This window comes from Podarcis gaigeae (genome assembly GCF_964106915.1).
Source record: "Podarcis gaigeae genome assembly, chromosome: 17".
NCBI classification, from domain to species: Eukaryota; Metazoa; Chordata; class Lepidosauria; order Squamata; family Lacertidae; genus Podarcis; species Podarcis gaigeae.
The window spans coordinates 39401963-39428279 of record NC_139694.1 but is presented as its reverse complement, the minus strand read 5'-3'; the positions used below and the strand labels follow the sequence as shown (position 1 = coordinate 39428279).

The 26317-nt window shown below is 44.6% G+C and overlaps 1 protein-coding gene and 1 long non-coding RNA gene across 3 annotated transcripts; one reads left to right on the top strand and one right to left on the bottom strand.

The window, feature by feature from the left end:
- Positions 1–3689: 3689 nt before the first annotated feature.
- Positions 3690–26304, bottom strand: LOC310834729 (protein bicaudal D homolog 2-like). Of its 2 annotated transcripts, none has more exons than XM_083718905.1 (9): positions 25933–26304; positions 21399–21618; positions 21075–21287; positions 18883–19035; positions 16185–16592; positions 8526–9293; positions 6151–6302; positions 5154–5358; positions 3690–4352 (listed from the first exon to the last, which is right to left on the bottom strand). In XM_083718905.1, the coding sequence occupies exons 2-9, from the start codon at positions 21609–21611 to the stop codon at positions 4347–4349; spliced, it is 2118 nt and encodes a 705-aa protein (XP_083575031.1). In that variant the 5' UTR covers positions 21612–21618; positions 25933–26304; the 3' UTR covers positions 3690–4346. The 2 variants fall into 2 exon arrangements, with proteins under 2 accessions (XP_083575031.1, XP_083575032.1); XM_083718906.1 differs by having other exon boundaries at positions 25356–26192.
- On the top strand, positions 6310–8252 carry LOC310835423. Its single transcript, XR_014559662.1, has 2 exons — positions 6310–6897; positions 7571–8252. It is a non-coding gene; the product is annotated as an uncharacterized lncRNA (long non-coding RNA).
- Positions 26305–26317: the final 13 nt, after the last annotated feature.

Sequence of the window (26317 nt, the reverse complement as noted above, 5' to 3'; positions counted from 1 at the left end):
GAGGAAAGAATGCAGCCTGCCTTTTTCCACTGGTTGCTGTTGAAGGCATGTCCATAATATTTTAGTTTTTAAATAGCTCTTTCTGCAGAAGCTCTTGCATAAAACAGCCATATTAAATATACATACAGGAGTCAGGAAAGAAAAAGCTGAGGAAAGGAAGTAGCAGCCTTGCACATAAAAAATCATTGGCTGGAGTGGAGCAGCACACGTTTTACTTTTGACTGTTCTTTTGTGCACAAATCTGGAATATTGTAAACACTTTTCTTTCAAAGGTTGGTGGAGTTTGGCTGTACAGTGGTACCTCGGGTTAAGTACTTAATTCGTTCCAGAGGTCCGTACTTAACCTGAAACTGTTCTTAACCTGAAGCACCACTTTAGCTAATGGGGCCTCCTGCTGCCGCTGCGCCGCTGGAGCCTGATTTCTGTTCTCATCCTGAAGCAAAGTTCTTAACCTGAAGCACTATTTCTGGGTTAGCGGAGTCTGTAACCTGAAGCATATGTAACCTGAGGTACCACTGTAGTGGAAAAGTTAACTGAAAAAGTAGACATTTGAGGGGAGTCAACCTGAAAGGTATAAGCTTGAGGCAACAGTGTAATGCAGCAGCAAGAAAAACAAATGGCTTGAAGTGACATTAGCTAGCATTCAGCACCAGGGGAAAGTATTTGTTTTCTACCTGACCTTTTGAATGACAGCATTGGCCACAGTAGCAGAGTTGACTGATTGAGGGCAAGTATATACTGAACTTTATATTATGATCAGCTGTCTTGGGATTGTTCTATTGGTGTGTATTGTTCTATTGGTGTGTATATGGGATTGTTCTATTGGTGTGTATATATGTATATGTATATCTTGGGAGAGATTTTTGGCAAATTGGGTACTGATGAGGGAGCACTACTACGGTGAATCTCTCCATGCTGGAAACTTAACAGAAGTATGATCTGTTGCACACACTAGGTGTCTCACTCCAGTGTACAAAGGAAGAATGCTTCTTCTGCACAGGAACATTTCTAATGACTCAGCTTCTCTTCCTCCCTTTTTGTAGAACACGCCCAGAGGATGAAGGGCTGAGACCCATTTGACACAAAGCACAGCAACAAACCCAGCTTTGCTCCAAGTACCTGAGCAAGAGGCAGGGTTTAGCCAAGCCTCCAAGCTTTTATCTGTTACTAAGATCACTATATGCCTACTTTCCATTTTTGCCAGAAGGGGGCATCAACCATCTACATATCTTTTTATTATTATTATTAAAGAGTTTTTTGTTTTACAGAAGTATGTGTAATGTCTCTCGTATTTTTTTTTCCATGTAACATTTTTACAAATCCATTTCATTTGTTGAGACATTAGGGGGAGGAAAAAAAGGGGTGGAGGGGGGAAGATGGGTGGGGGGTGGGGTCGGGTGGCGATGCTTCTATTATGCTTAATGTATGTAGGGTTTGGTGTGAGCGTTGCTTGTGCTGTTCACTTGTGTTCCTTTGGTGGGGAAAGAGGTTGGGGTTGGCCTAGCGTGTGGTTGTTTGTTTGTGATAGGCTGTGGTGATCTTTGTTTTCGTGTGTGAGTGGGGTTGGTGGGTGTTTTGGATCAGGTTAGCCATATTGATTTGTACAGTGGTGCCTCGCAAGACGAAATTAATTCGTTCTGCGAGTTTTTTCGTCTTGCGAAGCACGGATTCCCTGGGTATTAACGGTTTTAAGAAAAAGGAAACAAACTTGCAAGACCTTTTCGTCTTGCGAAGCAAGCCCATAGGGAAATTCATCTTGCGAAGCAACTCAAAAAACGAAAAACTCTTTCGTCTTGCGAGGCATTCGTCTTGCGAGGTACCACTGTATGCTGTTGGTGGATTATTGTCATTGTCTTGTTGGGCTGTGTAAGTGATAAAGGGGAGCCATAACGGGGTAAAGGCGTCTTCTTCTGTTTGTCCCCATGTCAGTTTCAGTTTATTGATTATTTTTTCTAGTAGGGCTGTTTCCCATACTATTTGGTACCATTGGTCCATGCTTACTCCTGACAGGTCTCTCCAGTGTCTGGTTATGGTGTTTCTTGGCTGCTGAGAGCAGGTGGGTTATGAGTTCTTTGTGGTGTAAATGGGCATTGTTGTCTTGGAAGATGTTTAGTAGGTCCAATTCTGGGGTGATGTTTAATACTTGCTTAGTTATTTTACATATTTCTCGTGTGGCTGTTGTCCAGAATAGTTGGATTTTGGGGCACTCCCACCACATGTGGAGGTATGTGCCTGTGGAGGTTCCTGGGCGTATTAGCGCTAGTTTTCTTGGTACCACCTGTAGGCGAGTTTCAGAGTGAGTTCTTTTTGTTGATATCTGACCTCTTGATACTGCTTCCTCGTCTTCAAGCTGTGGTCCATTTGCTTTTTGTTTAAATGCACAGAGGTCCCCCCCCCCACTCCGTGCCTGGCACAATCTGCTTGAAGCACAAAGTAGTTTTTGAAAGCTGTGCAAGCAAGCCAGATGGGCTACAGTCTTCTTGGCTGAAGTCATGGACACAGTTTTCCCTGCACAGAGAAAGCCATCTCCACCCAGCCATGATGCCTTCACAATAAGATTCTTAAAAATATCCTGAGTGAGAAGGACCATAGAAAAAGAAGTTGCATTACTTTGTGGCATGGTGGCAACAAAAGCTTGGATAAAGGAATTAAGGACAGGGTCTGCCCCAATAGGTCTAGCAATGTTTGCCATCCTTTAGATGTGAATTTGGTAAAAAGACAAAAGTGGAAGGAAAATATTATGCAACCACCAAAACTAGGATGTTATTTACTAAACAGAAAAGTGTACCAAGGATAGCAGAATGGTTAGAGAAGCTGTAAGGATATGTGGATATAGGGAAAAGGTAAAGGTAAAGGATCCCTGGACGCTGAAGTCCAGTCAAAGGTGACTATGGGGTTGCAGCACTCATCTTGCTTTCAGGTCGATGGAGCCGGTGTTTGTCCACAGACAGTTTTCCGGGTCATGTAGCTAAACTGCTGCTGGTGCATGGAGGTCCATGACGAGTGTCAGAGCACACAGAGACACAATTTACCTTTCCGCCACAGTGATACCTATTTATCTACTTGCACTGGCATGCTTTTGAACTGCTAGGTTGGCAAGAGCTGGGACAGAGCAACGGGAGCTCACTCCATCGTGGGGATGCAAACAGCCAACCTTCCAATCAGCAAGCCCAAGAGGCTCAGTGGTTTAGACCATAGCGCCACCCGCATCATATGTAGATATGAAGATCACTAAGCGGGAGTGGGTGGCATTCATGTTTTATTCAAGCTTGATCCATTAAAATGAAAAAGATTTAACTTAATCATGTTCGTTAATTTAAATGGGTCTCCTCTGAGCAAAACATAGCTGAATATTGCCCAAAGCTTATGGAATTTAGAAGGCAAATGGACAATGTATTTAAAAACATGGCTTCCATTGGGGCCAGAGATTGGAACCTGTAGCCCATCCTCCCTGACCACCAGTCATGCTGACTGAAGTTGGAGTCCAAGACAAACACTGAAAGAGCCACAAAACCCCAACTTTCTTGCTACTGTACATAAATGAATGGGAACACTGTTACAGTAAAATTTCAAGTGGTATAGTCTAAAATTGAAGAGTGGTTTTCTAGTAATAATCTTATGTTATTTATCATATTTTGTAATAACTATTATTTAATGCTCTGAATTAGTTAAAGAAAAAAGGCTAGGGATGCAGGGAAATCAATTATTTATTTGAGGCAAACAACCAGGGCTCATCTTGCTCCAGACCACAAAGAAAACTGTTTCATACTCTTATACTGCTGGCATCAGGATGGTGAGGTTAACAGGAGACACTGCTGGGTCCATCTCACAACATGTCTCATGGCTGCATGGGGCTAGTTTTCCTTCTCCCCACAATCCATGCAGTCAGCAATATAGTCATTAACTATGTGCAAAACCCCATGTGGAGACAGGTAGAGAAGTGATGGGCCTGGGAGAGTACAGCAGCGCAAAGAAATTCAGGGGAAGGGAAGAACCCATCTTTTCACAGCCAGACCCAAAGCAGGCAGCCCTGGTCATTAAGGCAGACATCAGTGTCTCACAAAAAGGCACAGTGTTAGAGGCGCTTAGGAAAGTCAGCACTGAGGCAAACAGAGAAAAGGTGTGTGTATCTTCACATAACTCTTAAGGCACGAGGGCAGGAAGCAAACACTGGCTGGAGGCCTGCTGCTGGCACAGGGTTCCTCTTGATGGGCTACAGCTTGCAGGTGCCAGGCTTCTCCATGTTATGCAAAAGATAATAATAATAAATGGAGTTCTGTGACCACAATGGAAGACACTGAATGAATGAGAAGTGCCTGGAAATCCTGCACTGGATACTGGCTGTCTCATCTCTGAAAGGAGAACGGGGACCAGGGAGAGAAGAAAGGCAGTTAGAAAGATACATTAAAAAGTACCACTTGTTTTCCTATAGCTCTCCTGTGCTGGCCCTGGCATAGACACTCACATTACAGCTAAGCATTCACACAGCACTTGAACTGTTTAAGGTGCCACCATATTGACCAATTTTGCTGACTGGTGTGGGAGGGAGGACACTGAGGCTGGCATAAGGCCACCTAGTGGGGTCACAAAGGCTTCAGTGCCACATTAGCTCTCAGTCATAAGGCTGCATGGAAGGTGGGGTAGGGGATTGCTATTGGTCCGTGGACAATAGAGCCTTGGCTCTCACGTGTGTCATCATTTAATTTTCATTTACTGCATTTATATCCCACCTTTTTCTCTATGGAACTCTTCATATAATCCCTAAAACAGTCTGCTGAGAGGCAGTGACTGGTGGTGAGCTTCATGGACAAGTGGGGATTTGAACCCTGGTCTCTCAGGTCCTAGTCTGACATTCTAACCACATTACCACACTGACTCTCCTGGTTTATCATCTCCAGAGATAATTGCTTGGATAAGTAAGTGTTATTAAAGCTGAACAAGTACACTGGTTATACATCACTCAAGGCTACACCTTCTCAGGGCTATTACCTTGCCACAGTTCTATGCGAAATTTGAACTGATAAATTTGAAGAAGCTGTGGATCACTCCCAAAGGCAGCTGGGCAGCATTACATCCTAAGCAGGTGAATGGCTTCAGGGGTTTTTGTTTCACCACCCACCCATAGCAGAACTCATTGCTCCAACTGTTCTTACCGCACTACCCTTGGCTGGCCTGAGCGCCCTCCTGCTACTTCCCCGTGGCACCTCAGCTGGGCTCTCCAGGGACTCCAACCTTTGTGTGAGTGCCAGCTTCTGCTGTATGGCCATGCGCAAGAGGGAACTCAGTGTCTTCTTCTCATCCTCAGCAGCTGCCAGCTGCCGCTGCATCTCATCTAGCTGACTCACATACTGGTCACACCTGGAGACAGATGGAGGTGGTGAGTTCAAGGCGAGTGTCAAAAAGGATCAACACCACAGAATCCTGGGCAGGCCTTACACCAGCTCTCAGTGCTTTGCATATACTCTCAGGGTCCCATCAAATGCCAGAAAAAGAATGGAATATCCCACTGGACACTAATCATTGCTTGCTGAAATCTTGGCTCCCTTTAAATTAAGGGTGGTTTCTAGTCCTTATGGTTGTGAAAGTATATTGGAAAATGCATGAGCAATGCCTGGCAATATCTCAGAAACTATAGGAATAGGGCTTCAATAATATGAATAGTTTGGCCAACTGTCAAAACAAGTTATGAGGAATCAAAGAAATTTTGTTTTATGTTGTGCAATATATAGGCTCTATATTCCACCCTTTGGTGGCACAGAATATGACAAACATTGCACATTTTGGAGTTTTGTTTTAGTTCAGCACCCCCTCAAAGAGCATTACCTCACCCCCTGCAGCTTCCTTCTCTTGTGCAACTTCTGCGGTCTAAGCAGCTTTCCATCTCTTTCTATGCATCGTGTGAAACCAGCCTTCCTAGTCCACAACCAGTCAATATCACAATTACTTGATTCTCCCAATCTACATGGCAAGTCCTCAGTTTCAGCACTTGTGTGAGGATAGTGGCACAATTCCAACATGAAACAGGAGAAGCAGTAGATCAAAGGCTCAATGCCAGCCCCCACCCACTTCAAGAGGTGGCTTACCTCCAACCTCTGCCCCACTGCCCCTTCTCTACTATAGACACAGCTCCCTGGGATGCCCGCTCCTAACCTGCTGGCGAACATGGCACGTAGGGAGCAGAAAGTAGCAGCATCCTCCTTCAAGGCTTTCAGCTCATGACGCAGCTTGGCCATGGTCTCCGACACCAGCACCTTCTCGCCTTCAAACTGGCCTTTAAGGTTTGAGAGGGCGGCCTCTGCTGTCTAAAAGGGAAGGTTGCCAAAGGTCAGATGATGCACTAACAAAATTAATTTCAATAGGGACAAATGTAAGGTTCTGCATTTAGGCAGGAATAACCAGATGAACAAATAAAAGATGGGGGACACTTGGCTTGCCAGTAGTAGCTGTGAAAAGGATCTAATGGTCTTTGTAGACCACAAGCTGACCCTCAGTCAACAGTGTGATGCAGCAGCAAAAAAAGCAAATGCTATGCTATGCTGCATCAAGAGAAGTCTAGTGTCTGGTCAATGGAAGTAATACTACCACTCTGTTCTTCCTTAGTTAGACTACGCCTGGAGTTCTGGGCTTCACAATTTAAGGAGGATATTGACAAGCTGTAACGTATGCAGAGGAGGGATGACCAAGATGAACAAGGGTCTGGAAACCACGCCTTATGAGAAATGGTTGAAGGAGCTGGGTATGTTTAGCCTGGAAAAGAAGAGATATGATAGCCACCTTCCAATATCTCAAGGGATATTACATGGAGGATGGAGCTTGCTTGTTTTCTCCTGCTCTGGAGGGTAGGACTTGAATCAAGAAAGGAGATTCCAACTAAACACCAGGAAGAACTTTTTGACAGTAAGAGCTGTTTGACAGTAGAAGGGATTCTCTTGGGATGTGGTGGACTCTCTTTCCTTGAAGGTTTTAAAGCAGAGGTTCGATGGCCATCTGTCACGGATGCTTAGTTGAGATTCCTGCATTGTAGGGGGTTGAACTAGATGACCATTGAGGGCCCTTCCAATTCTTTGACCTATAGCTTCTCCGCATGGAAACACCCTTCACCATATGCAGAAAGTATCATTAAAGCACTGGCACACAAACATAGTGCACACACCCTTCTATGCTGCTCTGCATAGGAGACTCAAACAGGCAGCTGGAACCATTCCACCCACAAGAACAATCTTGGAAGAGCCAGGCACATGGGGCTACCAGCCTGCTAAGGAAATACCTTCAAGAAGCTACTTCACTTTCAGGTCAGCAACAGGGAACACATCAACAGGACACCTTTTTCAGAGAATGAACAAGTTTATGTGTCTCTAGGATTACACTCATGGGTGGCCCCATTCTTGCTTCAGCCCTTTTTTTAAAAGCAAGAGAAGATGCTCCAGCAAGGAGCCTCCACAACACAGCCCAGGGTGCTTGAAAGATCCCAGGACTGCTCAATCCTGGTATATGTGCCAGGAGTATTCCCAATATCCAGTCTTACACATGCAAGCTGTGTCAGAAATTCATCATGTGCGTTTTTCAACAGGTGCAGGTTCAACTGCAACCACGTGGAGATCTCTGGATGCCAGGTTGGCAACTGATATCTCCATCTGGCATCTTCATCAGCATGAAGATGATGGACTTTTCGGAGCTAGCCGACCTGACCAGATGAGTCCACGATCAGAATGAGGAGGAGTACCAGGAAGAATTGATGAAATTTAATGATTATTTAGTTAAATACGTTAAGTTAAATTAATTGGAAAAAGCTTGCAATCACCAGTTAGGCTTAGGACTTAAATAAGTAATGTGATGAATCATTATGTTTAATGCTGAATTGGGAAGAAAGAGTGATGTTAAGTGATTAAGTTAAAATTATAAGAACTTTGATTTGGAAAACCGTTAAAATGATAAGCACTGAAATTCAACTAGGGGGATACGAGGGAGTTACTTAACAATGTTAAGAAGATTAGTTTTAATAAGGTTATGATTTATGTTTATTTGTTAGTGTGTTTTTAATTTTGTGAAAATCAATAAAAAAAATTGAAGGGAAAAAAAAGACATCTCCATCTGGCTGGCCCCTCCAGTTTTTTTAAAGAAGGTAAGCGGAAGAGTTTATTTATTGCATTTATCTCCTGCCTTTTTCTCATTTACTTTTAGACACAACATACTCACAGCCTGATCATACCTGTTTTGTGACTTCTTAACACATTCAGTTTTGCAGTCAGTGTGTAAGAAAATTCCCATAACTCTCACTGATGAGCCCATTTGGCACCAGTAGCCTAGCAGAACTCCATTCTTCTTCCTCTGCCTGCACTGTTTGGCAGGAGAAGCAGCAGCAAGATGAAAAAGGTGCTACTGGCAGTGGGAAACCCACCAAAAGGGCTCATTGCACTAGCTGAGGGTGCTCCCAGACCCAGCTGCAGGCCCACACCTTTCTCACCCTCCCCATCCTATTCACTCAGGGCTGACTTGCACAACAGACAGGCTACTCCTGCACCCACCTGCTTGTTGGCCTTGAGTACTGTGCGCAGGGTGGCGATCTGCTCCCGCTTAGTACTCAGCAGGGACTTCAGCTTCAGCACCTCCTCCACCAGCGCCTCCTTGTCACGTTCCAGTTCGGCACTGTGCCCCATCAGGCCCTGCTGATGCACCAGGGAGAGCGCCACCTGCAGGTGCCCTAGTTGTTCTCGCAAGACGGCAGTCAGGTTGGCCACATTGAGGGGCTCCAACCCACAGGGGGAACTGGGGCTGCTGGCTGGGGACTGGTCCCCACTGCTGCTTGTCTCCATTTCTGTGAGTAGGAGTTTTCGGGAGGATCGTCTTCTGCACATGCTCCGGGCTCCACGACCTTCCCGGTAATAGTCCAACACAACACGCTGAGGGGTGATGCTGTGGCAGGCACAGACATGATGATACAGAGCGGCCATCTCCTCGGAAAAACCCAGGAGCTCTTCCTGGGCCTGGGCCAGCCGTGACTGACTCTCCCGTGCCATCCTTCGGGCAACCCGCAGCTCTGTTTCTAACTGAGCAGCTGCCTCCCTCTCCTGCCGGGCTGCCAGCTGGGCCTTTTCTAACTCTTCATGGCAGCGCTCCCTCTTACAGGGTGATGGGTGGTCCCCGCCATTGCTAGGGCCAGCATCCAGGGTCTGAAACTGCTCCACTTCATGGTTGTTGCACAGCTGTTGCTGGGCTAGAGCCTCCTGGGTGCTGCTCAGCTGTTTCTTAAGGTCCTGCAGGTCTGAGGCAAGCGAGGCCTTCTCATTTTCTGTCTAATAATGCAAACAGAAAATTAGAAAGGGGATGGGGAGAGAGTTTGGTGTTTATGTTTCCCAACACAAGGCATGGAGATAAACTGAGCCATAAGATAAATCCAGATCCAAGGAGGCCAATAGAACTCTAAGTTGTTGGGACATACTCAAGAGCAGTGTATTTTGCAGAGCTACATCCTGGCATGGAAAACAGGAACTAAACTGGGAGTAGCTGGCAAGGACACTCTTAATAGGCAAGTGCTCTGAGTGAGCAAGGACAGCGCTGGTTTTGCAGCCTTACCCCAGAGATTAAGGCTGCTCAGTTCTATTCCGAAACTGTGACCCTTATGGAGGGATCAATACAGAAGGGACAGGCTTCTCTCTTTATAGAGCTTGCCACTCCCAGGTCTCAAGTTTCCATCTGGGCTTTAAAGAGCCATACAAAAAGAAGCTGAGCTTCCGGGCTTTTGATTCGCAGCCAGGTATTTCCTTTGGCCAAGGGCGGCCAGAATGAGGCTAGCCGGAAGTGACCCAGAATCAGCTATCATAGCATTCACCTTTAGGAGGCTCTCTAAACTGTGGGTGATCTCTAATACAAGATAAGCTGTTAAAAATAGAAGGAAGATGGAAAAAGAGTAAGCTGCATTCTGGACAAAAAGTGGACAAAGTGGACAAATGTCTCCAATACCTTGCAAGAGTAGAACAGCATTCAAACCTCCTTTGCCAAGACAACTGGCTTGGCAGGAGGGAGAGATAATCTGCAGACAAGCAGCCTGAAGGGGGTAGGGAAAGTGCAACAGGGTCAGGCCAGAGCATGACGCCAGCTGGGCAGGATGTGCAGCTGCTCAGAATAACTTTAGTGGCTTCCTGCCACTCACTCTACAGGCGACTGAGAAGCTTCCAGCTCAACCGGAGTGGGGAGACAGACAGAAACAAACAGCAGACTCCACAGACAAGATTATTGGCAGAGTAGAAACCCAAAAGCAATGCCTCTGGCATCCAAGCGACTTGCAGTCAGAACAGCTCCTTTGAGTTCACTGTTGTATTGATATACTATCAAGCCATAATTTTGATCTCTAAAACCTTGCCAGCCTAGCATTTTCTTAGCTTTTGCCACACCCATGCTCCCCGCCCTACAGAAAGAGGAAATAGTCCCATTACAGTACATTTTAAGCTTTGAAGAACAGGAACCCACTTTTTGACATCACAGCCTGATTGTTCAAATTGCAATGGTGGCCACTATTTGTGCTGTAATACCTTCATCCTCTGTGCCTGAGGCAAAACGGAATGGCAAGCAGTTCTAGGGGATGCCATCCAATGCTGCCCTGGACCACTTCAGGATTACAGATGGAAAAATCAAGGGTCTACAAATCTAGCTGGAGTTGCCCTTGCCAGATAGTCAACACCAAGATATCCCACTCCTGCATCCTCTGTGAATGGGGAGGGAATAATATTTTTCTCTATTTTCCCCCCCTTAAAGTAAAAACAATGCAAATAGAAATGTGCACCCCACCATGAGACTATCATTTATCATAATGATAAATTTCCAAAAATTTAAGACTTCTTGAGATGGTTTAACAACATGAACTCCAGAAATATTCTCCATATTTTCTCAAAGTCATTTCTCTTCCATATTCCCCTTCTTACTTTAACAGCACACGTTAATTTATCATTAATCGCTATATCCCACACTTCTTTGTACCATTCTTCTATTCAGCATCCACCTTGCTTTTACCATTTCCTAGCTTTGATAACTCTTCCCACTGTCAACAAGTTTTTAAAACAAAAAAAAAATTCCTTCCAGTAGCACCTTAAAGACCAACTAAGTCAGTTCTTGGTATGAGCTTTCGTGTGCATGCACACTTCTTCAGATACACTGAAACAGAAGTTTCCAGACCCTTCTATATAGTGAGAAGGTGGGGAGGGGTATTACTCAGAAGGCTTGTGGGAATGGGTGATTGGCAGATAGCTGTGATGAGCCTGTTGACGACTCTTAACGACTGCAATAGGTCTTACAGGAAGAAGCAAGGGGTGAAAAGGTGAAAAATGGCTTTGTCATGTATAATGAGATAAGAATCCAAGGTCTTTGTTCAGGCCAGGTTTCTCCATGGTTTTAAGTTTGGTGATAAGTTGTAATTCAGCAGCTTCTCTTTCCAGTCTAACTGGCTTAGTTGGTCTTTAAGGTGCTACTGGAAGGAATTTTTTTTGTTTTGACTATGACAGACCAACACGGCTACCTATCTGTAACAAGTTTTTAAGTTCTTCATAGCTTGTGTACAGGGAGGGAATAATTCTGCTGGGCACAAGAGACCACTCACTCTCCCCAGGTTCTCTGACAATTGTGTGGCTGGATAAAAGCAAGGGATAAGTAAAGGTAAAGGGATCCCTGACCATTAGGTCCAGTCGCAGACAACTCATCTTGCTTTACTTGCTGAGGGAGCCAGCGTACAGCTTCTGGGTGCTGTGGCCAGCATGACTTAAGCAGCTTCTGGTGAACCAGAGCAGCGCACGGAAACAATGTTTACCTTCATGCTGGAGCGGTACCTATTTATGTACTTGCACTTTGTGCTTTCAAACTGCTAGGCTGGCAGGAGCAGGGACCGAGCAACGGGAGCTCACCCCATCGCGGGGATTCGAACTGCTGACCTTCTGATCGGCAAGCCCTAGGCTCTGCATTCTTTGCAGGTACAAGAGGGCTCTGGGCAGGAGGGGAAGTGGAAGAGAAAAACAAAGGGTCTTGCCTTGCATCAGCACACTGGGCTTTGCACAGCTAGTGCTGTTTATTTCCCAAGCCCAGCATAAAGTGAGAACTGAAGCACATCCCTCCTGATAAGTTCCCCACATGCACCAGAGGACTCTTGTGTGGGAGATCAATGACAACTGCCTATTAGCCAAAGTAAGAGATGGACTGTCCAAGGAAGAAGAATTTGGTTTAAATGACGCCCTTCTGTAAAAAACAAGTCTCTGTACATTCAAATATAAATTACCAGGGGCAAAGACTAAACTAGAATCTTCTTGCCAATACTAGCTTTGTTTTTCTACAATGGAGCATTCAACAATTTGATTCCCTCCCTTGAAGTATTACACAGTAACTACAGAGACAGGGGCAATGACTTTTTCAGAATTGGGATACACAGTACATGGCAGTGGACTGAATCTCTAACAGAGCTGCAAACCCCAAGTTAGCCAGCTGGGGTAGGGTGAGGGGTGGGGATAGCAAACCATTCGCATTGGCCTAAAACATAGCACATCTTGGCGTCGTTAGAGATGGATAGGTTAAGGGACGGAAAGGGCAAAGAAGGAAAGCTACCGAGAACCTTTTTTTCATTGGTTCAAAACTGCAACTTGGTAGATATTTGGAGATTCAAATACCCCCTGGAAAAACAATATACATTTCACTCAGACTCTAAAGATTCATTCTCAAGATTAGATCAGATTTGGATTTCGACAGAACTAGTCCCAAGATCAGTACGGGTAGGGATTCAGGCTAAAACAATCTCGGACCATAATCCAGTAAAAATGGAGTTGAAAGGTATGGAAGGAAGATCATATCGATGGAGAATGAAAGACTACTTGCTAGACGATCAAGAGATAGTAGAGAAAGGCCAAAAAAGGTTAAAGGAATACTTTGAGGATAACTTAGGCAATGATACAAAACCTAAAGTTGTATGGGATGCAGGCAAGGCGGTGATGCGGGGCTTTTTCATTCAACAAAGTGCAATTAAGAATAAAAAACGTGAGAAAGGGAGAAGAGAGATTTTACAACAAATATGGGATAACGAACAAAAATTAACCAAAAACCCCAAAAATAAGAGAATAAAAGAGAACATTAAAATTCTACAATCTCAATATGCAATGCTGTTAAACAGGGAGATAGAATGGAATGTTAAGAAATTAAGACAGAGGAGCTTCGAATATGCCAACAAGTCAGGGAAGTTACTGGCTTGGCAACTAAAAAAAAGGAAGGAACAAAATACAATAAATAAAATTGTGGTGGAAGGAGAAGAGATAAATAAACCCAAAGAAATAAGGAAAGCCTTTTTAGACTTTTACAAAGGACTCTTCAGAAACACTGAAAAGAATAATTTGAGAAAAATAGAAAGATATTTAAAATGCAAGAATATAAATAAGATTTCTCCAATGGAGAAAGGGAAATTGAGTGCCTTAATTGAGATAGAAGAAATCAAAGCAACTATAAAAGATCTAAAAAAAGGGAAAGCCCCGGGCCCAGACGGGTTTACCGGCAGGTATTATAAAGAGATGGAATCAGTCCTGCTGACCCCACTACAAGAAGTAATGAACAACATCCTTAAAGAAAGAGAAATACCTGAGACATGGAAGGAGGCGCTAATCATACTAATTCCCAAACAGGACTCAGATCTACAACAGATTAAAAATTTTAGACCGATCTCTTTATTAAATATAGACTACAAGATCTTTGCGGGAATCCTGGCAAGAAGATTAAAGGACATCCTGATAAAAAGCATACATAAGGACCAAGCGGGCTTCCTGCCGGGGAGGCTTATGAAAGACAACATAAGGAATATAGTTAACATCATAGAATACCTATCAGATAGGTGTGATAAACAAGGTCTGCTGCTGTTTGTGGACGCTGAAAAAGCGTTTGATAATGTGATTTGGGATTTTCTGCTGAGGCAACTGGAACATATGGAAGTGGGCACCGAATTTTATAATGGGATAAAGGCAATCTACACCGAACAAAAGGCAAGGCTGATAATAAACAATGTTGAGACTGCGGAAATAATAATAACAAAGGGAACCAGACAGGGATGCCCCTTGTCCCCACTGTTGTTTATAATGGTGTTAGAAGTCCTCCTAAACTCAATAAGGGCAAACAAAAGCATAAAAGGAATAATGGTCGGGCAGAACGAATATAAAATTAGGGCATTTGCAGACGATTTGGTCGTAACAATGGAAGACCCAATAGATTCAACTAAAGAGGTACTCGAAGAATTTGACCAATTTGGAAAAGTGGCAGGCTTTAAATTAAATAAAAGGAAAACAAAAATATTAGTTAAAAATATGCAAACAGATACAGTTGAAGAGTTATAAAGAGAAACGGAAATAGAGGTGACCAGGAAGGTGAAATACTTAGGAGTATGGGTAACACCAAAAAATATAGACTTATTTAAAAACAACTATGAAACAGCATGGAAAGGAGTTAAGAAAGACATTGAAACATGGGGCAGACTTAAACTGTCTTTCTGGGGCAGAATAGCTACGATAAAAATGTCTGTACTTCCTAGACTATTGTTTCTATTTCAGAACCTACCCGTGGTTAAAGGTACAAAGTTATTTAAAGACTGGCACAGGGAGATCTCTAAATTTATCTGGCAGGGCAAGAAACCAAGAATAAAATTCAAATTGTTGACTGATGTGAAGGAAAGGGGAGGTTTCGCCCTGCCAGATATGAAGTTATATTATGAGGCGTCATGCCTATGTTGGCTAAAAACTTGGATACAACTGCAAGATAAAGAAGTGTTAGATTTAGAGGGACATAACAATTGTTTTGGATGGCATGCCTATTTATGGCATGGGCGGAGGAAGGTACATAAAGATTTCGGAAACCATATCTTTAGGGGCCCACTGATTGAAGTATGGGAGAGGTACAAAGACATGCTAGAACCCAAAACTCCTCACTGGCTGTCGCCACTAGAAGTCATGAGTGTTAAAAAGATCAACATGAGGACTAACTGGGCAACCTACGAACAACTATTAACGAAAGAAGAAGGAAAGTGGAAAATGAAGCAGTACGAACTGCTCAAGGACCAAGTATATGACTGGCTGCATTATTTCCAGACCAGTGATATGTTTAGGAAGGATATTAAAGACAAAGGATATGCAGACAAAATTTCTAGATTTCAAAGTGAGATATTAAATAATAACACAAAAATTTTGTCTAAAATGTACAAGCAATTATTGGATTGGAATTTAATCGACGAAGAAGTCAAGTCAGTGATGATATACTGGGCAAAGGATCTAGGCCGTAATATTTATTTTGAAGAATGGGAAAAACTTTGGAAACACCATCTCAAATTTACGGCCTGTGTGACACTGAAGGAAAATCTTATGAAAATGTTCTACCGCTGGTATATGACCCCTGTAAAATTAGCTAAGATGTATGGATCCTGTAATAAGTGTTGGAAGTGTAGGAAAACGGAAGGGACCTTCTACCATATGTGGTGGGACTGTCAGAAGGTAAAAGGGTTCTGGGAGAGTATACACAGTGAAATGAAGAAAATCTTAAGATATACTTTCGTTAAAAGACCAGAGGCCTTCTTGTTGGGACTGGTAGGAAGGGAGATAAGGAGGGAAGATCATAAGCTGTTCCACTATGCAACAACGGCAGCAAGAGTGCTACTAGCCAAAAATTGGAAATTAGAGTGCTTACCGACAGTCGAAGAATGGAGATCTAAATTATTAGAATATGCGGAGATGGACAGGATGACAGGGAAGATCAGGTATTTAAAGGACCAGAGGTTTACTAAAGACTGGGAAAACTTTACGAATTATCTGGAGAACCTAAGCGATGGACAAATAACACTAGCGGGCTTTAAAGGAGCTCTGTAAAAAGTAAAGAGTACTGTCTAAACAGAAACGTGAGACCGAGAATGAATAATGACATTACAAACTATGAACTGCGAAACCTTAAAGAGTTTAATATGGATGATTTGTGGAAGGGCGGAAGGAAGTCTTATTTAAAAATCTGTGAAAGCGATAATCGAATTTGTATATTTTACTTTTGTATTACGTAAACCAATAAAAATTATGCATGCAAAAAAAAACATAGCACATCTTGCTCCACTGTGCAACAGGAAGGCAATTCACGTTGTTAGTCATCTCATATTGAAACCAAACCTCTCCCTGATCCACAGGGCTTAGCCTGCTTACCTGGAGCAGCTGTTGCTGCAGTTTGTGAATCTCTGCCAAGTTAAGCTCACTGAAGAGGTCTGCCACAAGACCAGGTGCAGGCCGGATGCTGTGGGGTGTGGAAGCCATGCTCCCAATGCTGCTGGCATTGGCAAAGCCACTATCCTGTTCCTCTGCACGGCTGTGGTTAAGCTCTTCTAGGTTGGCTTGCAAGCTGCTTAGGGAGTCATGGCGCCCTCCTGTGCAGATGGCCAGCTCTCGCCGCAATTCCTGCTTCTGCTCACGCTCTGCCTGCAGAGCCTCTAGTGCCTCCTGAAGTTGGTGTTCTGCCAGGTCCCGGAGACGACCCAGCTCCAGCAGCTGAGTCCCAGCAAGCACCAGCTCTTCCTCTCGGCAGCTAAGGGCATGCTTGATGCTCTCAAACTCCACCTGAGGAAGGAAAAAAGGGCACAATACTAGGTGGTTGGCTGCTGCTCATCATCAGGCCCTGCCTCCCCCAGTATTTCATCTGAATTACTGACATCCACATCTTTCAGCTTCAACATCACTCGAACCAGTTTGGCATGACTGAATATGGCACATGCTTACACTTTCTTTTTACACCTACAGATGGAAAACAATCCCCACCATCCTTTAAGATCCACCAGCAAGCCCTTCTTACATGTCCTCTTATGTAAGTGTCAGACAGACATGTGGAATTGGGGACAGGCACCTGTATTGTGGAACTTCCTATCACCACCGTTCCAGAAACCAAAACAAGAAAACCTGAGTGAGCTTTCAGTGGCCTATTCATGACGTGGATAAGCTGGACAGGCATTTAAGAGCTATTAAACAATTCTGTTTTATTCATCTTGCACATTATTCTGCAACAAGCTCAAAATAAGTTTAAAATGCAAATCCTATATCCTAGTAGCAAAGGTGGTGGTCCTGTGCTTTTCAGTGAAACGAGGCCATCAGCAAAGTCAGTATGTCTGCATAATTGTGAAACTATAAAAAAAATTAGTTTAACTCAACACAGAAAGAGACATAGCAACAGGTATTCAAATCCAGAAATTGGACTATGCGAGCAATTAAGCATCAGTAAAAAGCAAGGGGAAAGGAACTTAAGAGATGGAAGGATGGAGACAACTGGTCTGCTCCAGTCCCCAACTATTAACACCACTGCAGAGAAATCAGTATTGTGGGTGCAAACTTGAGCATAGCAATTACAGCCCCCAGAGCTTTTAACAGCTTTTAACTTCCCTTTGAAGTTAAGAGCCTTGGAGAAATATGTTCAATCCGATAAAAAATACTTCCTCCAAACCCAATTAATTGCACAGATCCCAGGTACAAAGGCGCGCGCACACACACACACACACACTGTATGTACCGTATTTTTCGCTCTATAAGACGCACCAGACCACAGACCACCTAGTTTTTGGAGGGGAAAAACAAGGAAAAAAATATTCTGAATATCAGAAGCCAGAACAGCAAGAGGGAATGCTGCACAGTGAAAGCAGCAATCCCTCTTGCTGTTCTGGCTTCTGGGATAGCTGCACAGCCTGGCTTCTGGAATAGCTGCCAGTGTGGTGTAGTGGTTAAGAGCGATAGTCTCGTAATCTGGGGAACCGGGTTCGCGTCTCCGTTCCTCCACCTGCAGCTGCTGGGTGACCTTGGGCCAGTCACACTTCCTTGAAGTCTCTCATAATGCTGATAACGCCAAGGCTGCAGGTTCAATCCCTGTAAGGGACAGCTGCATATAATTCTATAAGAGGCTTGCTTCGCGTTCCTAATAGTGGTACCTCAGAAATCAAACAGAATATGTTCCGGAAGTCCATTCAACTTCCAAAACGTTCGATAACCAAAGGGCAGGAAGCTCCTGCAGCCAACCAGAAGCCGCAGAAGTTGTGTTGGACGTTCGGGTTGCAAAAAGGAACACTCACTTCCGGGTCTGCGGCATTCGGGAGCCAAAACATTCAACTTGCAAGGCGTTCAGGATCCAAGGTATGACTGTACTACTGTCTTTCTAGCAGCAGGCAAATACTTTCTTTTTTAAACTCTCCAAGACAATGAAAAGGTTTTAAGATTTTAAATGGCTAACACTTTAAAACAGGGCTAGATTCAACTAAGGAGTTGCGCTAGCAGGAGCTGGCACAAGTCCCGGTAGCACAATGTGGCTTCCCTGTCTCCTCCTGCACCCCCATATCAGCTTGGGAGGATCAGGAGAACCTTTAGAACAGTGCAAATGGGGAAGAGGAGAGGAGAATTCTACCCGGCAAGCAGAATTCTTGCACTGGTAGAATGTTCATATTAGTACGACACTGAATTCCACCCTTAACGTTTTGAACTACAGCTTTAAATATTTAGACTGTTTATGACGGTTGGTTGCATGTTTTAAGTCCTGTAAGATTGCTCCTGCAATACTGCTAGACTGCTGAGGTTCAGAATCAACTAATCAAGGCTCAGAGTTCAGCCATCTTAGAAGTGTCTCTACAGCAGCTGTATTAGTATCACCCCACTTCCATCCACAAGCCAGCAAAGGTCCATTGGGACATGGTTGTAGGTGAAAGCAAACATACATTTGCAAAATTAAAGCAGGTGAACACAACCGAAGCAGTATTCCTATAAAGCAGATGCTATACAATGACGTGGTTGACATCTGGTCCACACCACTGTATGAAAGGCACACATTCAAGTGGTCAGTGCCAAGCCCATTATAGTATGTGGAAGATACCAATACCTGACTGCCCTTGAGCACGGAGACCTGCTTCTGCAGAGAGATGTTCTCCTCTTCAAGTTCAGCACAGTCCTGCAACTGACGCAGCTCCCGTGTCTTGACCTGTTTCATCTCCTCACATAGCCGGGCCTTCTCGGATTCTAGGATCTGACGTTCCTGGGAAGACAGGGGGAAATAGGAACCAAGTCAGACATGCCACAAACCACCCATCATATGGTATTACATCAAGGCAGGATTGGATAAGGAAGAACTTGATATAGGATATGTTAATGGCAAGATCCAATACCCAAAGCAACTTCATCCTACCTACAAACACTTTTTAAAGCTTTCTTATTCCATGTTAATTCATGGAGGCTCCTCATCAAGCTTTAAAACCCTGCTTTTCAGGGGGTCAAAGCTGCATGAGGAGCCTCCACCAGAAGAAAAGACTTGTTCATACAGCTCATGCAACTTGCTTCCAAAGGAGTCAGTGAGGACCAGCACCCTGGATGGCTTTAAAAGAGGACTGGTCCAATTCATGGAGGATAAGGCTACTAGCCATGATGGTGGCACTCTGCCTCCATAGTTTGGGAGACACCAGTTTCTGAACACCAGTTGCTAGAAATCAAAGGAGAGGAGGGTGCTCTTGTGCTTGGGTCCTGCTTGAGGGTTGCCCACAGTCATCAAGTTAGCCACTGTGAGGACAGAAAGTTGGTCTAGATGGCCTACTCCAGCAGGATTCTTCTTACATTCTTGAGCACAGGGACCCCACCCAACCCCCATTTCAAAGCTTTGTCCTCCAACTTGGAGGATAACCAGCATGGCAACGGGAGGCAGAGCTAGCATGATTGTCACTGTGGTCCCCTTCATCTTTTTAACATGGCCCAGTAATGCCTGAGGACTTGATTATTAAATCAAAGTGAGGGAGAAGTGTCCACATGGTTTCACACTTAAAAGTATATCTAACACTTACATCAAGCTGCAAGTACAAGCTGCTATTGGTGGTCAACCACAGCAGAACATTTTTATGGCATGACAGTGAATTTCACCCACAGAGTACACTGTAGAAATAACAAAATGCAGGGAGCAACGCCTCACATTCTCATGGACGTCTTAATACTACAGGAACAAATCACTACCACTTTTCCCATTTCACAGCTAACCAATTTTGCATTCTGGTTTGCAGGACCATTGTGTTAGATTCCCCATTTTTTGCTACTCTGTTTTTCTATGTTATACACTACCAAAGAGGCCCACACATTTTGGTTGGCTGGCTACCAAGGCTAAATTCTATGGTGGCCAAGATCTTGGTCCTCTCAATAGCAGAAGGGCAAAACCTTATTCCTGATTTTGCACCGTGTGAGCACTCGGAGCAGCTCAGAAACATAGCACAAGTGTGGAAATGATCCTCCAAGTTACCTCCCAACTCAAAGTCTGGGGGCATCGCCACACTATCATTCTGAGGCATTAGACACACCTTTCAAGCTGCAAAATTCAACAACCACTGCAGACCTCCCCTGAAACTTGGAGATGGAAGTAGAACATGCTTGAGGTACTTCAAAAACCTGGGAAGCAATGAGACACAGCCAGCCCTCCTCCCATTATGAGGGTTACCATAGTTGTGTTGTGCTTTAGAAGACCTCTAAAGCACAGCATGATTTCTGAGATGATTCCCCAAAGCACCTCCCCAGCTTCAAGTTTCGGATGACCTCTAGGGTTCATCAAGCTCACCCGAATGGGTGCAATACTCTAGCTTTATAAACTCTAAACCCATAAGCGTTTAGTTCAGTATTCTATGTAGCTGGCTTTCATTAGTTTAAAGAACAAAAAAATAGAACTTCCAGTCTCGATGGCTGCACAAATAATCTTGAATACACATGGGCAGTGGTTGGTGAGATTTTCTGAACGGAAACAAACAGGACTTACAGTAGCCAGATACTGGGGCTGCAGTGCTTTATATAACTTGAGGGCCTCATCTGCCCCTTCCTGTCTTAGAAACTATTATGGCATATAGGTGGCACATCAATCAATAAAACAGTGGAAACAGAATTGTGCAAAATGCAGCCAACTGCTTACTACAAATATTTCATTCCTTTATCAATTTAGCAACTAACCTAATACACTTTAGTAAATACATATGTACAGACTTGTGTGCTAGACAGTTCTGAACTACAACCCGTATGGACCACCCCAGTTTCTTAACACAATCACATTACCTTCCTCAAGTCCCGCAGAGCCACACTAATACGCTCATTTTCTACCCCATTGTTGTCCAACTGGGATCTCAGATGCTTTACATTGTTCTGAAGCTCCTCAATGGTCTGAGTCAGGCAGGCTTCTTTGGAAGCAGTTTCTCTGAGCAGACATTCTTCTCGGCTCTCGCCGTCAGCTGCTGCCCGTTTGTGACTGCTGTGGGACTCTGCTAAAGCCTAGGCAAGATAGAAGGAGGCAGGAGATTATGGTTAAGAGCACATTGCCCAAGCTGGAAACATGCTAAGGGCATCCTTGCCCAAGGCAGAACAGGGGAAACTTTCACTCACCTCCTTCATGTGGACCAGCTCCATGCGTAGCACCTCCAACTGGCCTTCCAGCTCACCACAGCGCTGCTTGAGCTCGCCATTTTCCTCCAGCACAGCCAGCCCATACTGTGCAGCCTGGACTTTTTCTCGGGTTGCCTCCTGCAGCTCAGCCACCAGTCGCTCCACCTCTGCTTGAAGCTTTTCTGGATCTTGGGCCATGGAGGCTGCTGGCATGCTGCCCCTGGCCAATGACAGATAAATATTTGCTAGGAGGCAGGAAAGCATAGGTGGAAGCACAGAAGATAAAACTATCAGGCTTCTCTATCCAATAGACAGAGCTGCCAGTCAATCCCCTTTTAAATCCCATTATGGAGATGCCTTGCACACCCAGATTTCATCTCCCCTGCTCATTCAAAACTCAAATATGCCACTGGTGCTCCAACTAAAATCTGGGGTGTTCTTAAGCCACCTCTCAGCACGGATGAGTAACATCTCCAGGCAAGTCTAATCTATTGATCACTCTGACCTATACTAAAGAAAGAGACATATTTTACTCATTTTTATTTAACAATATATAACGCTTGGTTGTAGTAAAACCTATAAAACAGTTATAAGCAATTAACTGAATAGACATGTATGTGGTAAGTCAACTGCACAATTAAGGTTTAATTTGTGGCTTCATACAGTAACATTTACAAGTCTGACCCTAACCCTAACCCCCACCATAGACAAAACAGGCCAAAGATGGCTCAGATATTCATTAGTTGGGGGTTAACCAGGAGCTTGAGAAAACACAAACAGCAAATAAACAAAAATACAAAATCAGAGTACTAGCCTCCACTAATCTGATTACTGCACCCCAACACATTTTGAACTTTTATGGAGCTAATGATTCAAAATCAGGCAAAGAGTTATTGTTCTGGGAGGCATCTGAGAAAGAATAGTTTAGATGTTAGCCTCAGACACCAAAGCATAAAATATTTAAGGTAAAGGTAAAGGGACCCCTGACCATTAGGTCCAGTCATGACCGCCTCTGGGTTTACGGCGCTTTATTGGCCTGTACAGCTTCCAGGTCATGTGGCCAGCATGACTAAGCTGCTTCTGGTGAAACAGAGCAGTGCACGGAAACGCTGTTTACCTTCCCGCTGGAGTGGTATACCTATTTATCTACTTGCACTTTGACGTGCTTTCGAATTGCTAGGTTGGCAAGAGCAGGGACCGAGCAACAGGAGCTCACCCCGTCACGGGGATTCGAACCGCCGACCTTCTGATCGGCAAGTCCTAGGCTCTGTGGTTTAACCCACAGCGCCACCCGTGTCCCTCCTATAAAATATTTACTGGGAGTTTTAATCCTCTATCTCAGCATGCAGGCACAACTACTTAGAAATCAATTAACATGTATGATTCATCATGCAACAGTCGCAGCTGGAACATTACTGTGCCAAACATTGGTGCCTATTTGGTCAGAAACATCACAGACCTCAGCCCAGAAATTGTATCCCACCCTTTCTTTCTCAAAGGACTTCAGCATGGCATAATTAATAACCAAGAGGGAATCAGATGGAAAGATAATAGTACCACTGGGAGAGGCAAATTCAACCCACCCTCAAATTACGTTCAATGAGAGCTCCCCTGCTCACAATAGATGTGGCTGAATATAAATGTATTGCATTGCTTCTAGAGGAGACCTTGGCTTTGACAGACCCTCTGGATGCGTGGAACTGAAAAAAGCATCCAGTGAAAACACCTCCATGCAAAACCTTGCCTATGGAACATGCTCCTTGAAGCATACTAAGAGAGGCTGCTACTGACAGACTGTACTGACTACAACATGATACATAGAAGGAGTTGCTTTTTAGGGATATATGGGACAACATTTTTTTATGTTTTATAATTTAGATAGAAGTAGCATCTACCCTATGAGAAGAACTGACTTATAGGAAAAGACCAAGGGATGTCTGGAAACTGGGGAGATGCCTTTCAGATACTCAGAACTCAGTGAAGGCAACTGTCATTCTTTACGCAGCATCCAGTACCGTCTCTGTGCATGGAAGTATCATTTAGGAATATGCAAGCTTCCATAAGGAATATGGAAAATATAAGCATTTTTGGTGGTGGTGGTGGTAGTGGTGGGGATACAGAGAAAGCATGCAGCCATGCTTAGGAAGGTCAGGAGTGAAGTTTGCCTTCCTTGTAATAGGGAGAGGGCAAACAGCAGCAGAAAAAAGCTTCTCACACTGGCTAACCATTATAACTGCAAGCTTCTCTAAAAAAATAACAAAAGCAGTAATCAGAAGAAAATATCACTGTCTAAAGGGTAGAGTATCACATTAGAGTTCATGTCACAGTTCACAACAGCTGTAACTTGCTTTTTGTTATTAGTTAATTATCTGCTGTTCACCAATGTTAATGCTTTGACAATTACCACAAATTACACAGTCAGGTTTACATTTAGGGAAATCGCAGGGATCAGCACACCCAGCATGCAACGGATGAGCCTCCACTCAGGAAAATTTCTTCATGATCAATGTATCTTCTACTACCAGGCATTTGGCGAAAAATGTTTTTTGATTGCCCAGACATCCAAAACCAAGCTATATGCTGACCTAGAAGATATGTGCCTTGATTTCCATTGCTCCCCATTACAAAATATAACAAAATGTTGTCATCCACTCCTTAACATTAAAAAGCATTTTAAAGGATGTAACAAAACAACTCCATCCATGAATGGTCCACCAGACTTGTAAATAGTTACTTGCCTAGAAAGTACCGTAAATGTTATTTGCACCAGTCTATCTTGAGACAATGGAGCGTGCCTCTGCCTTCCCTAACACCCCAGAAAATAGATGTTACTAGCTGGAGAAGTACTAGATAGCAAAGGTGGAGAAGGCTGCCAGCCTTCCCTTTACAACCCAGAACACCTTATTTGCACCCGTCCAGCTCCAGGAGTACCCACGGAACCAAACACTATACTGCAGTTTGCAATCACAGGAAATGAAGCAGACAGGAATAGAAATGCAAGGTTGCCCAGAGAAGACTGCAAAAGAGAAAGATGTGAGACTGCCACTTTGTTTTCTGAAGCAAGTTGTATCTTCTCCAGATCATTTTGCTAAGAAAACAAAGAGCCTTAGGACACCTTAAGGCTAGTAAGATTACCACAGTTCCTACGGTGGGTACTAGAGGAAAGGAGGATATAGCTAAAAAAGCTAGAACTAAACTCTGCTTTCACAACAGTCTTCAGACAGGCTTGAGAGACTTCTGCTTTGATGACACATAAGCTGATCAACCACCACTTGACTTCCCTCCACACCAATGCAATGAGAGTTACAGATTACAGCGCTACCTTTATGAGTCTGTCAGTGACTGAGTGCAGGGCAATGTTAGTACTGTAATAAGTGCAGAGGCCTACTTGCCACCAAGGTGAAATGGATTTGCCAGGGCTGTACCAATTTATGATCACAGGCGAGGGCTCACAAGAGAATGGACTGTATGAAAGAGCACTACATCACACAAGCTTTCACCTGGAGGTTCAGTTGGTATAGCCCCGAGGCAAATTGGCCATTTTAAAGAGAACTAGGCTAGAGCTGAATGTATGAGCAGGTGAGAAGGAGGACACAGTCAAACAGCTGAAACCCAAAGTTAAAAAGGCAGTAAGCAACAGGAGTCAAAACTGCGGCAATCAAGATACCGCAAGTATCAAAGGAATGCTCCCACAAATAGTAAGAACAATTGCAGAAAAATGCTGTAATATCCTGTGTTGGAGAAACAACACATGCATACCTACCATCCTTGCACTCCAGAAGAATGACCACCTCCTGCCATTAATCCCATTTTACCCATGAACACATGCTAGGGCATTGGCCAAAGTAACTAATCCAGATTAAGCAGTCTGGGAATGTGTAACTTGACTTCACATCTTCATAGTGCAGAAGATTGTTGCTTCACATTCTGTATTAAGTAATGGAACACGGTACCCACCTTTAGCTGTGCTTCCAGCCACAGAATCAAATCGGACCCTGTGCTCCAGCCACAAAACCCCCCACTTTCTCCCCCACCCGGTGCTTTGTGTGACACCTTGCCAGTTTCCGAGATCTCAAAACCTCACTGTTCTGCGACATTTTGGTTGGTCCCAAGAAAAACGTACTGCCCTGCTGTGGATTTCTGAAGGGTTTACTTCCCCCTTCCCGTCTTCTAAATGACTGCTTATTTCGCTTTTTCACGCATCTCAAAAGAAGGTGGGAAACACCACCCTCCTGCGTGACTGGCAACAAGCCAGAAGAGTGCCGAGAAAGCTGCTTTGCAAGCTCGAGTAAGGAAAATTGTTGGCGCGAATCCGTTTTGAGAATAACGCCGCTTCCCCTCCCCACAAAAACCCCCGAACCCCCCACCCCACCCCAGTGTTATAACGCCCTTGGGTTCCAGAGGCGCTAATGAAAAGGCACTGGGCTGTCACTTTCGGATGTGAAGGCGGGCTGAGGCGAAAGGACGCCGCTCCCACGGGGCCGAGGCCGGGCTCGACGCGCGCAGCCCCTCAGAGGAAGGCGCGCAAACTCACCTGCGCCCTCACCTCGCGGGCAAGGGGCGTGGCCTCCGCCTCAGCGTCCTCCAATGGCAGAGCGGCAGCGCGGCTGGGCGCGAAGATCACTCCTCCGGCCCCCGGCAGGCCGACGCGGGGGATTTCCGCCTCTGGCGGGAGGGCGGGACGCCTCCCTCTCCTCCGCACGCGGCGTCCCCAGGCGCCGCTCCGCGCGGCCGGCGTCAAGCAGTGGCACTCCGCGGGCCAGCCGCGCCAGGCGCCGCCGCCGCCATCAACAGGCTATTCATCCTCCGCCCGCTCCTCCCCCTTATAAGCCCCGCTCCTCCCCCTCCCCCCTCGAACGTTTGAAATTCCTTGCGCGCCATTATGTCTGACAGAGCGAAGGGCAGATAACGTTGATTGG

Coding starts and splice junctions, on each gene's coding strand:
- LOC310834729 (XM_083718905.1), bottom strand. CDS start 21,611: ATGCCAGCAGCCTCCATGGCCCAAGATCCAGAAAAGCTTCAAGCAGAG. Junction 19,036..21,074: donor CTCTGCGGGACTTGAGGAAG/GTAATGTGATTG, acceptor CTGTCTTCCCAG/GAACGTCAGATCCTAGAATC. Junction 6,303..8,525: donor TACTCAAGGCCAACAAGCAG/GTGGGTGCAGGA, acceptor CTTCCCTTTTAG/ACAGCAGAGGCCGCCCTCTC.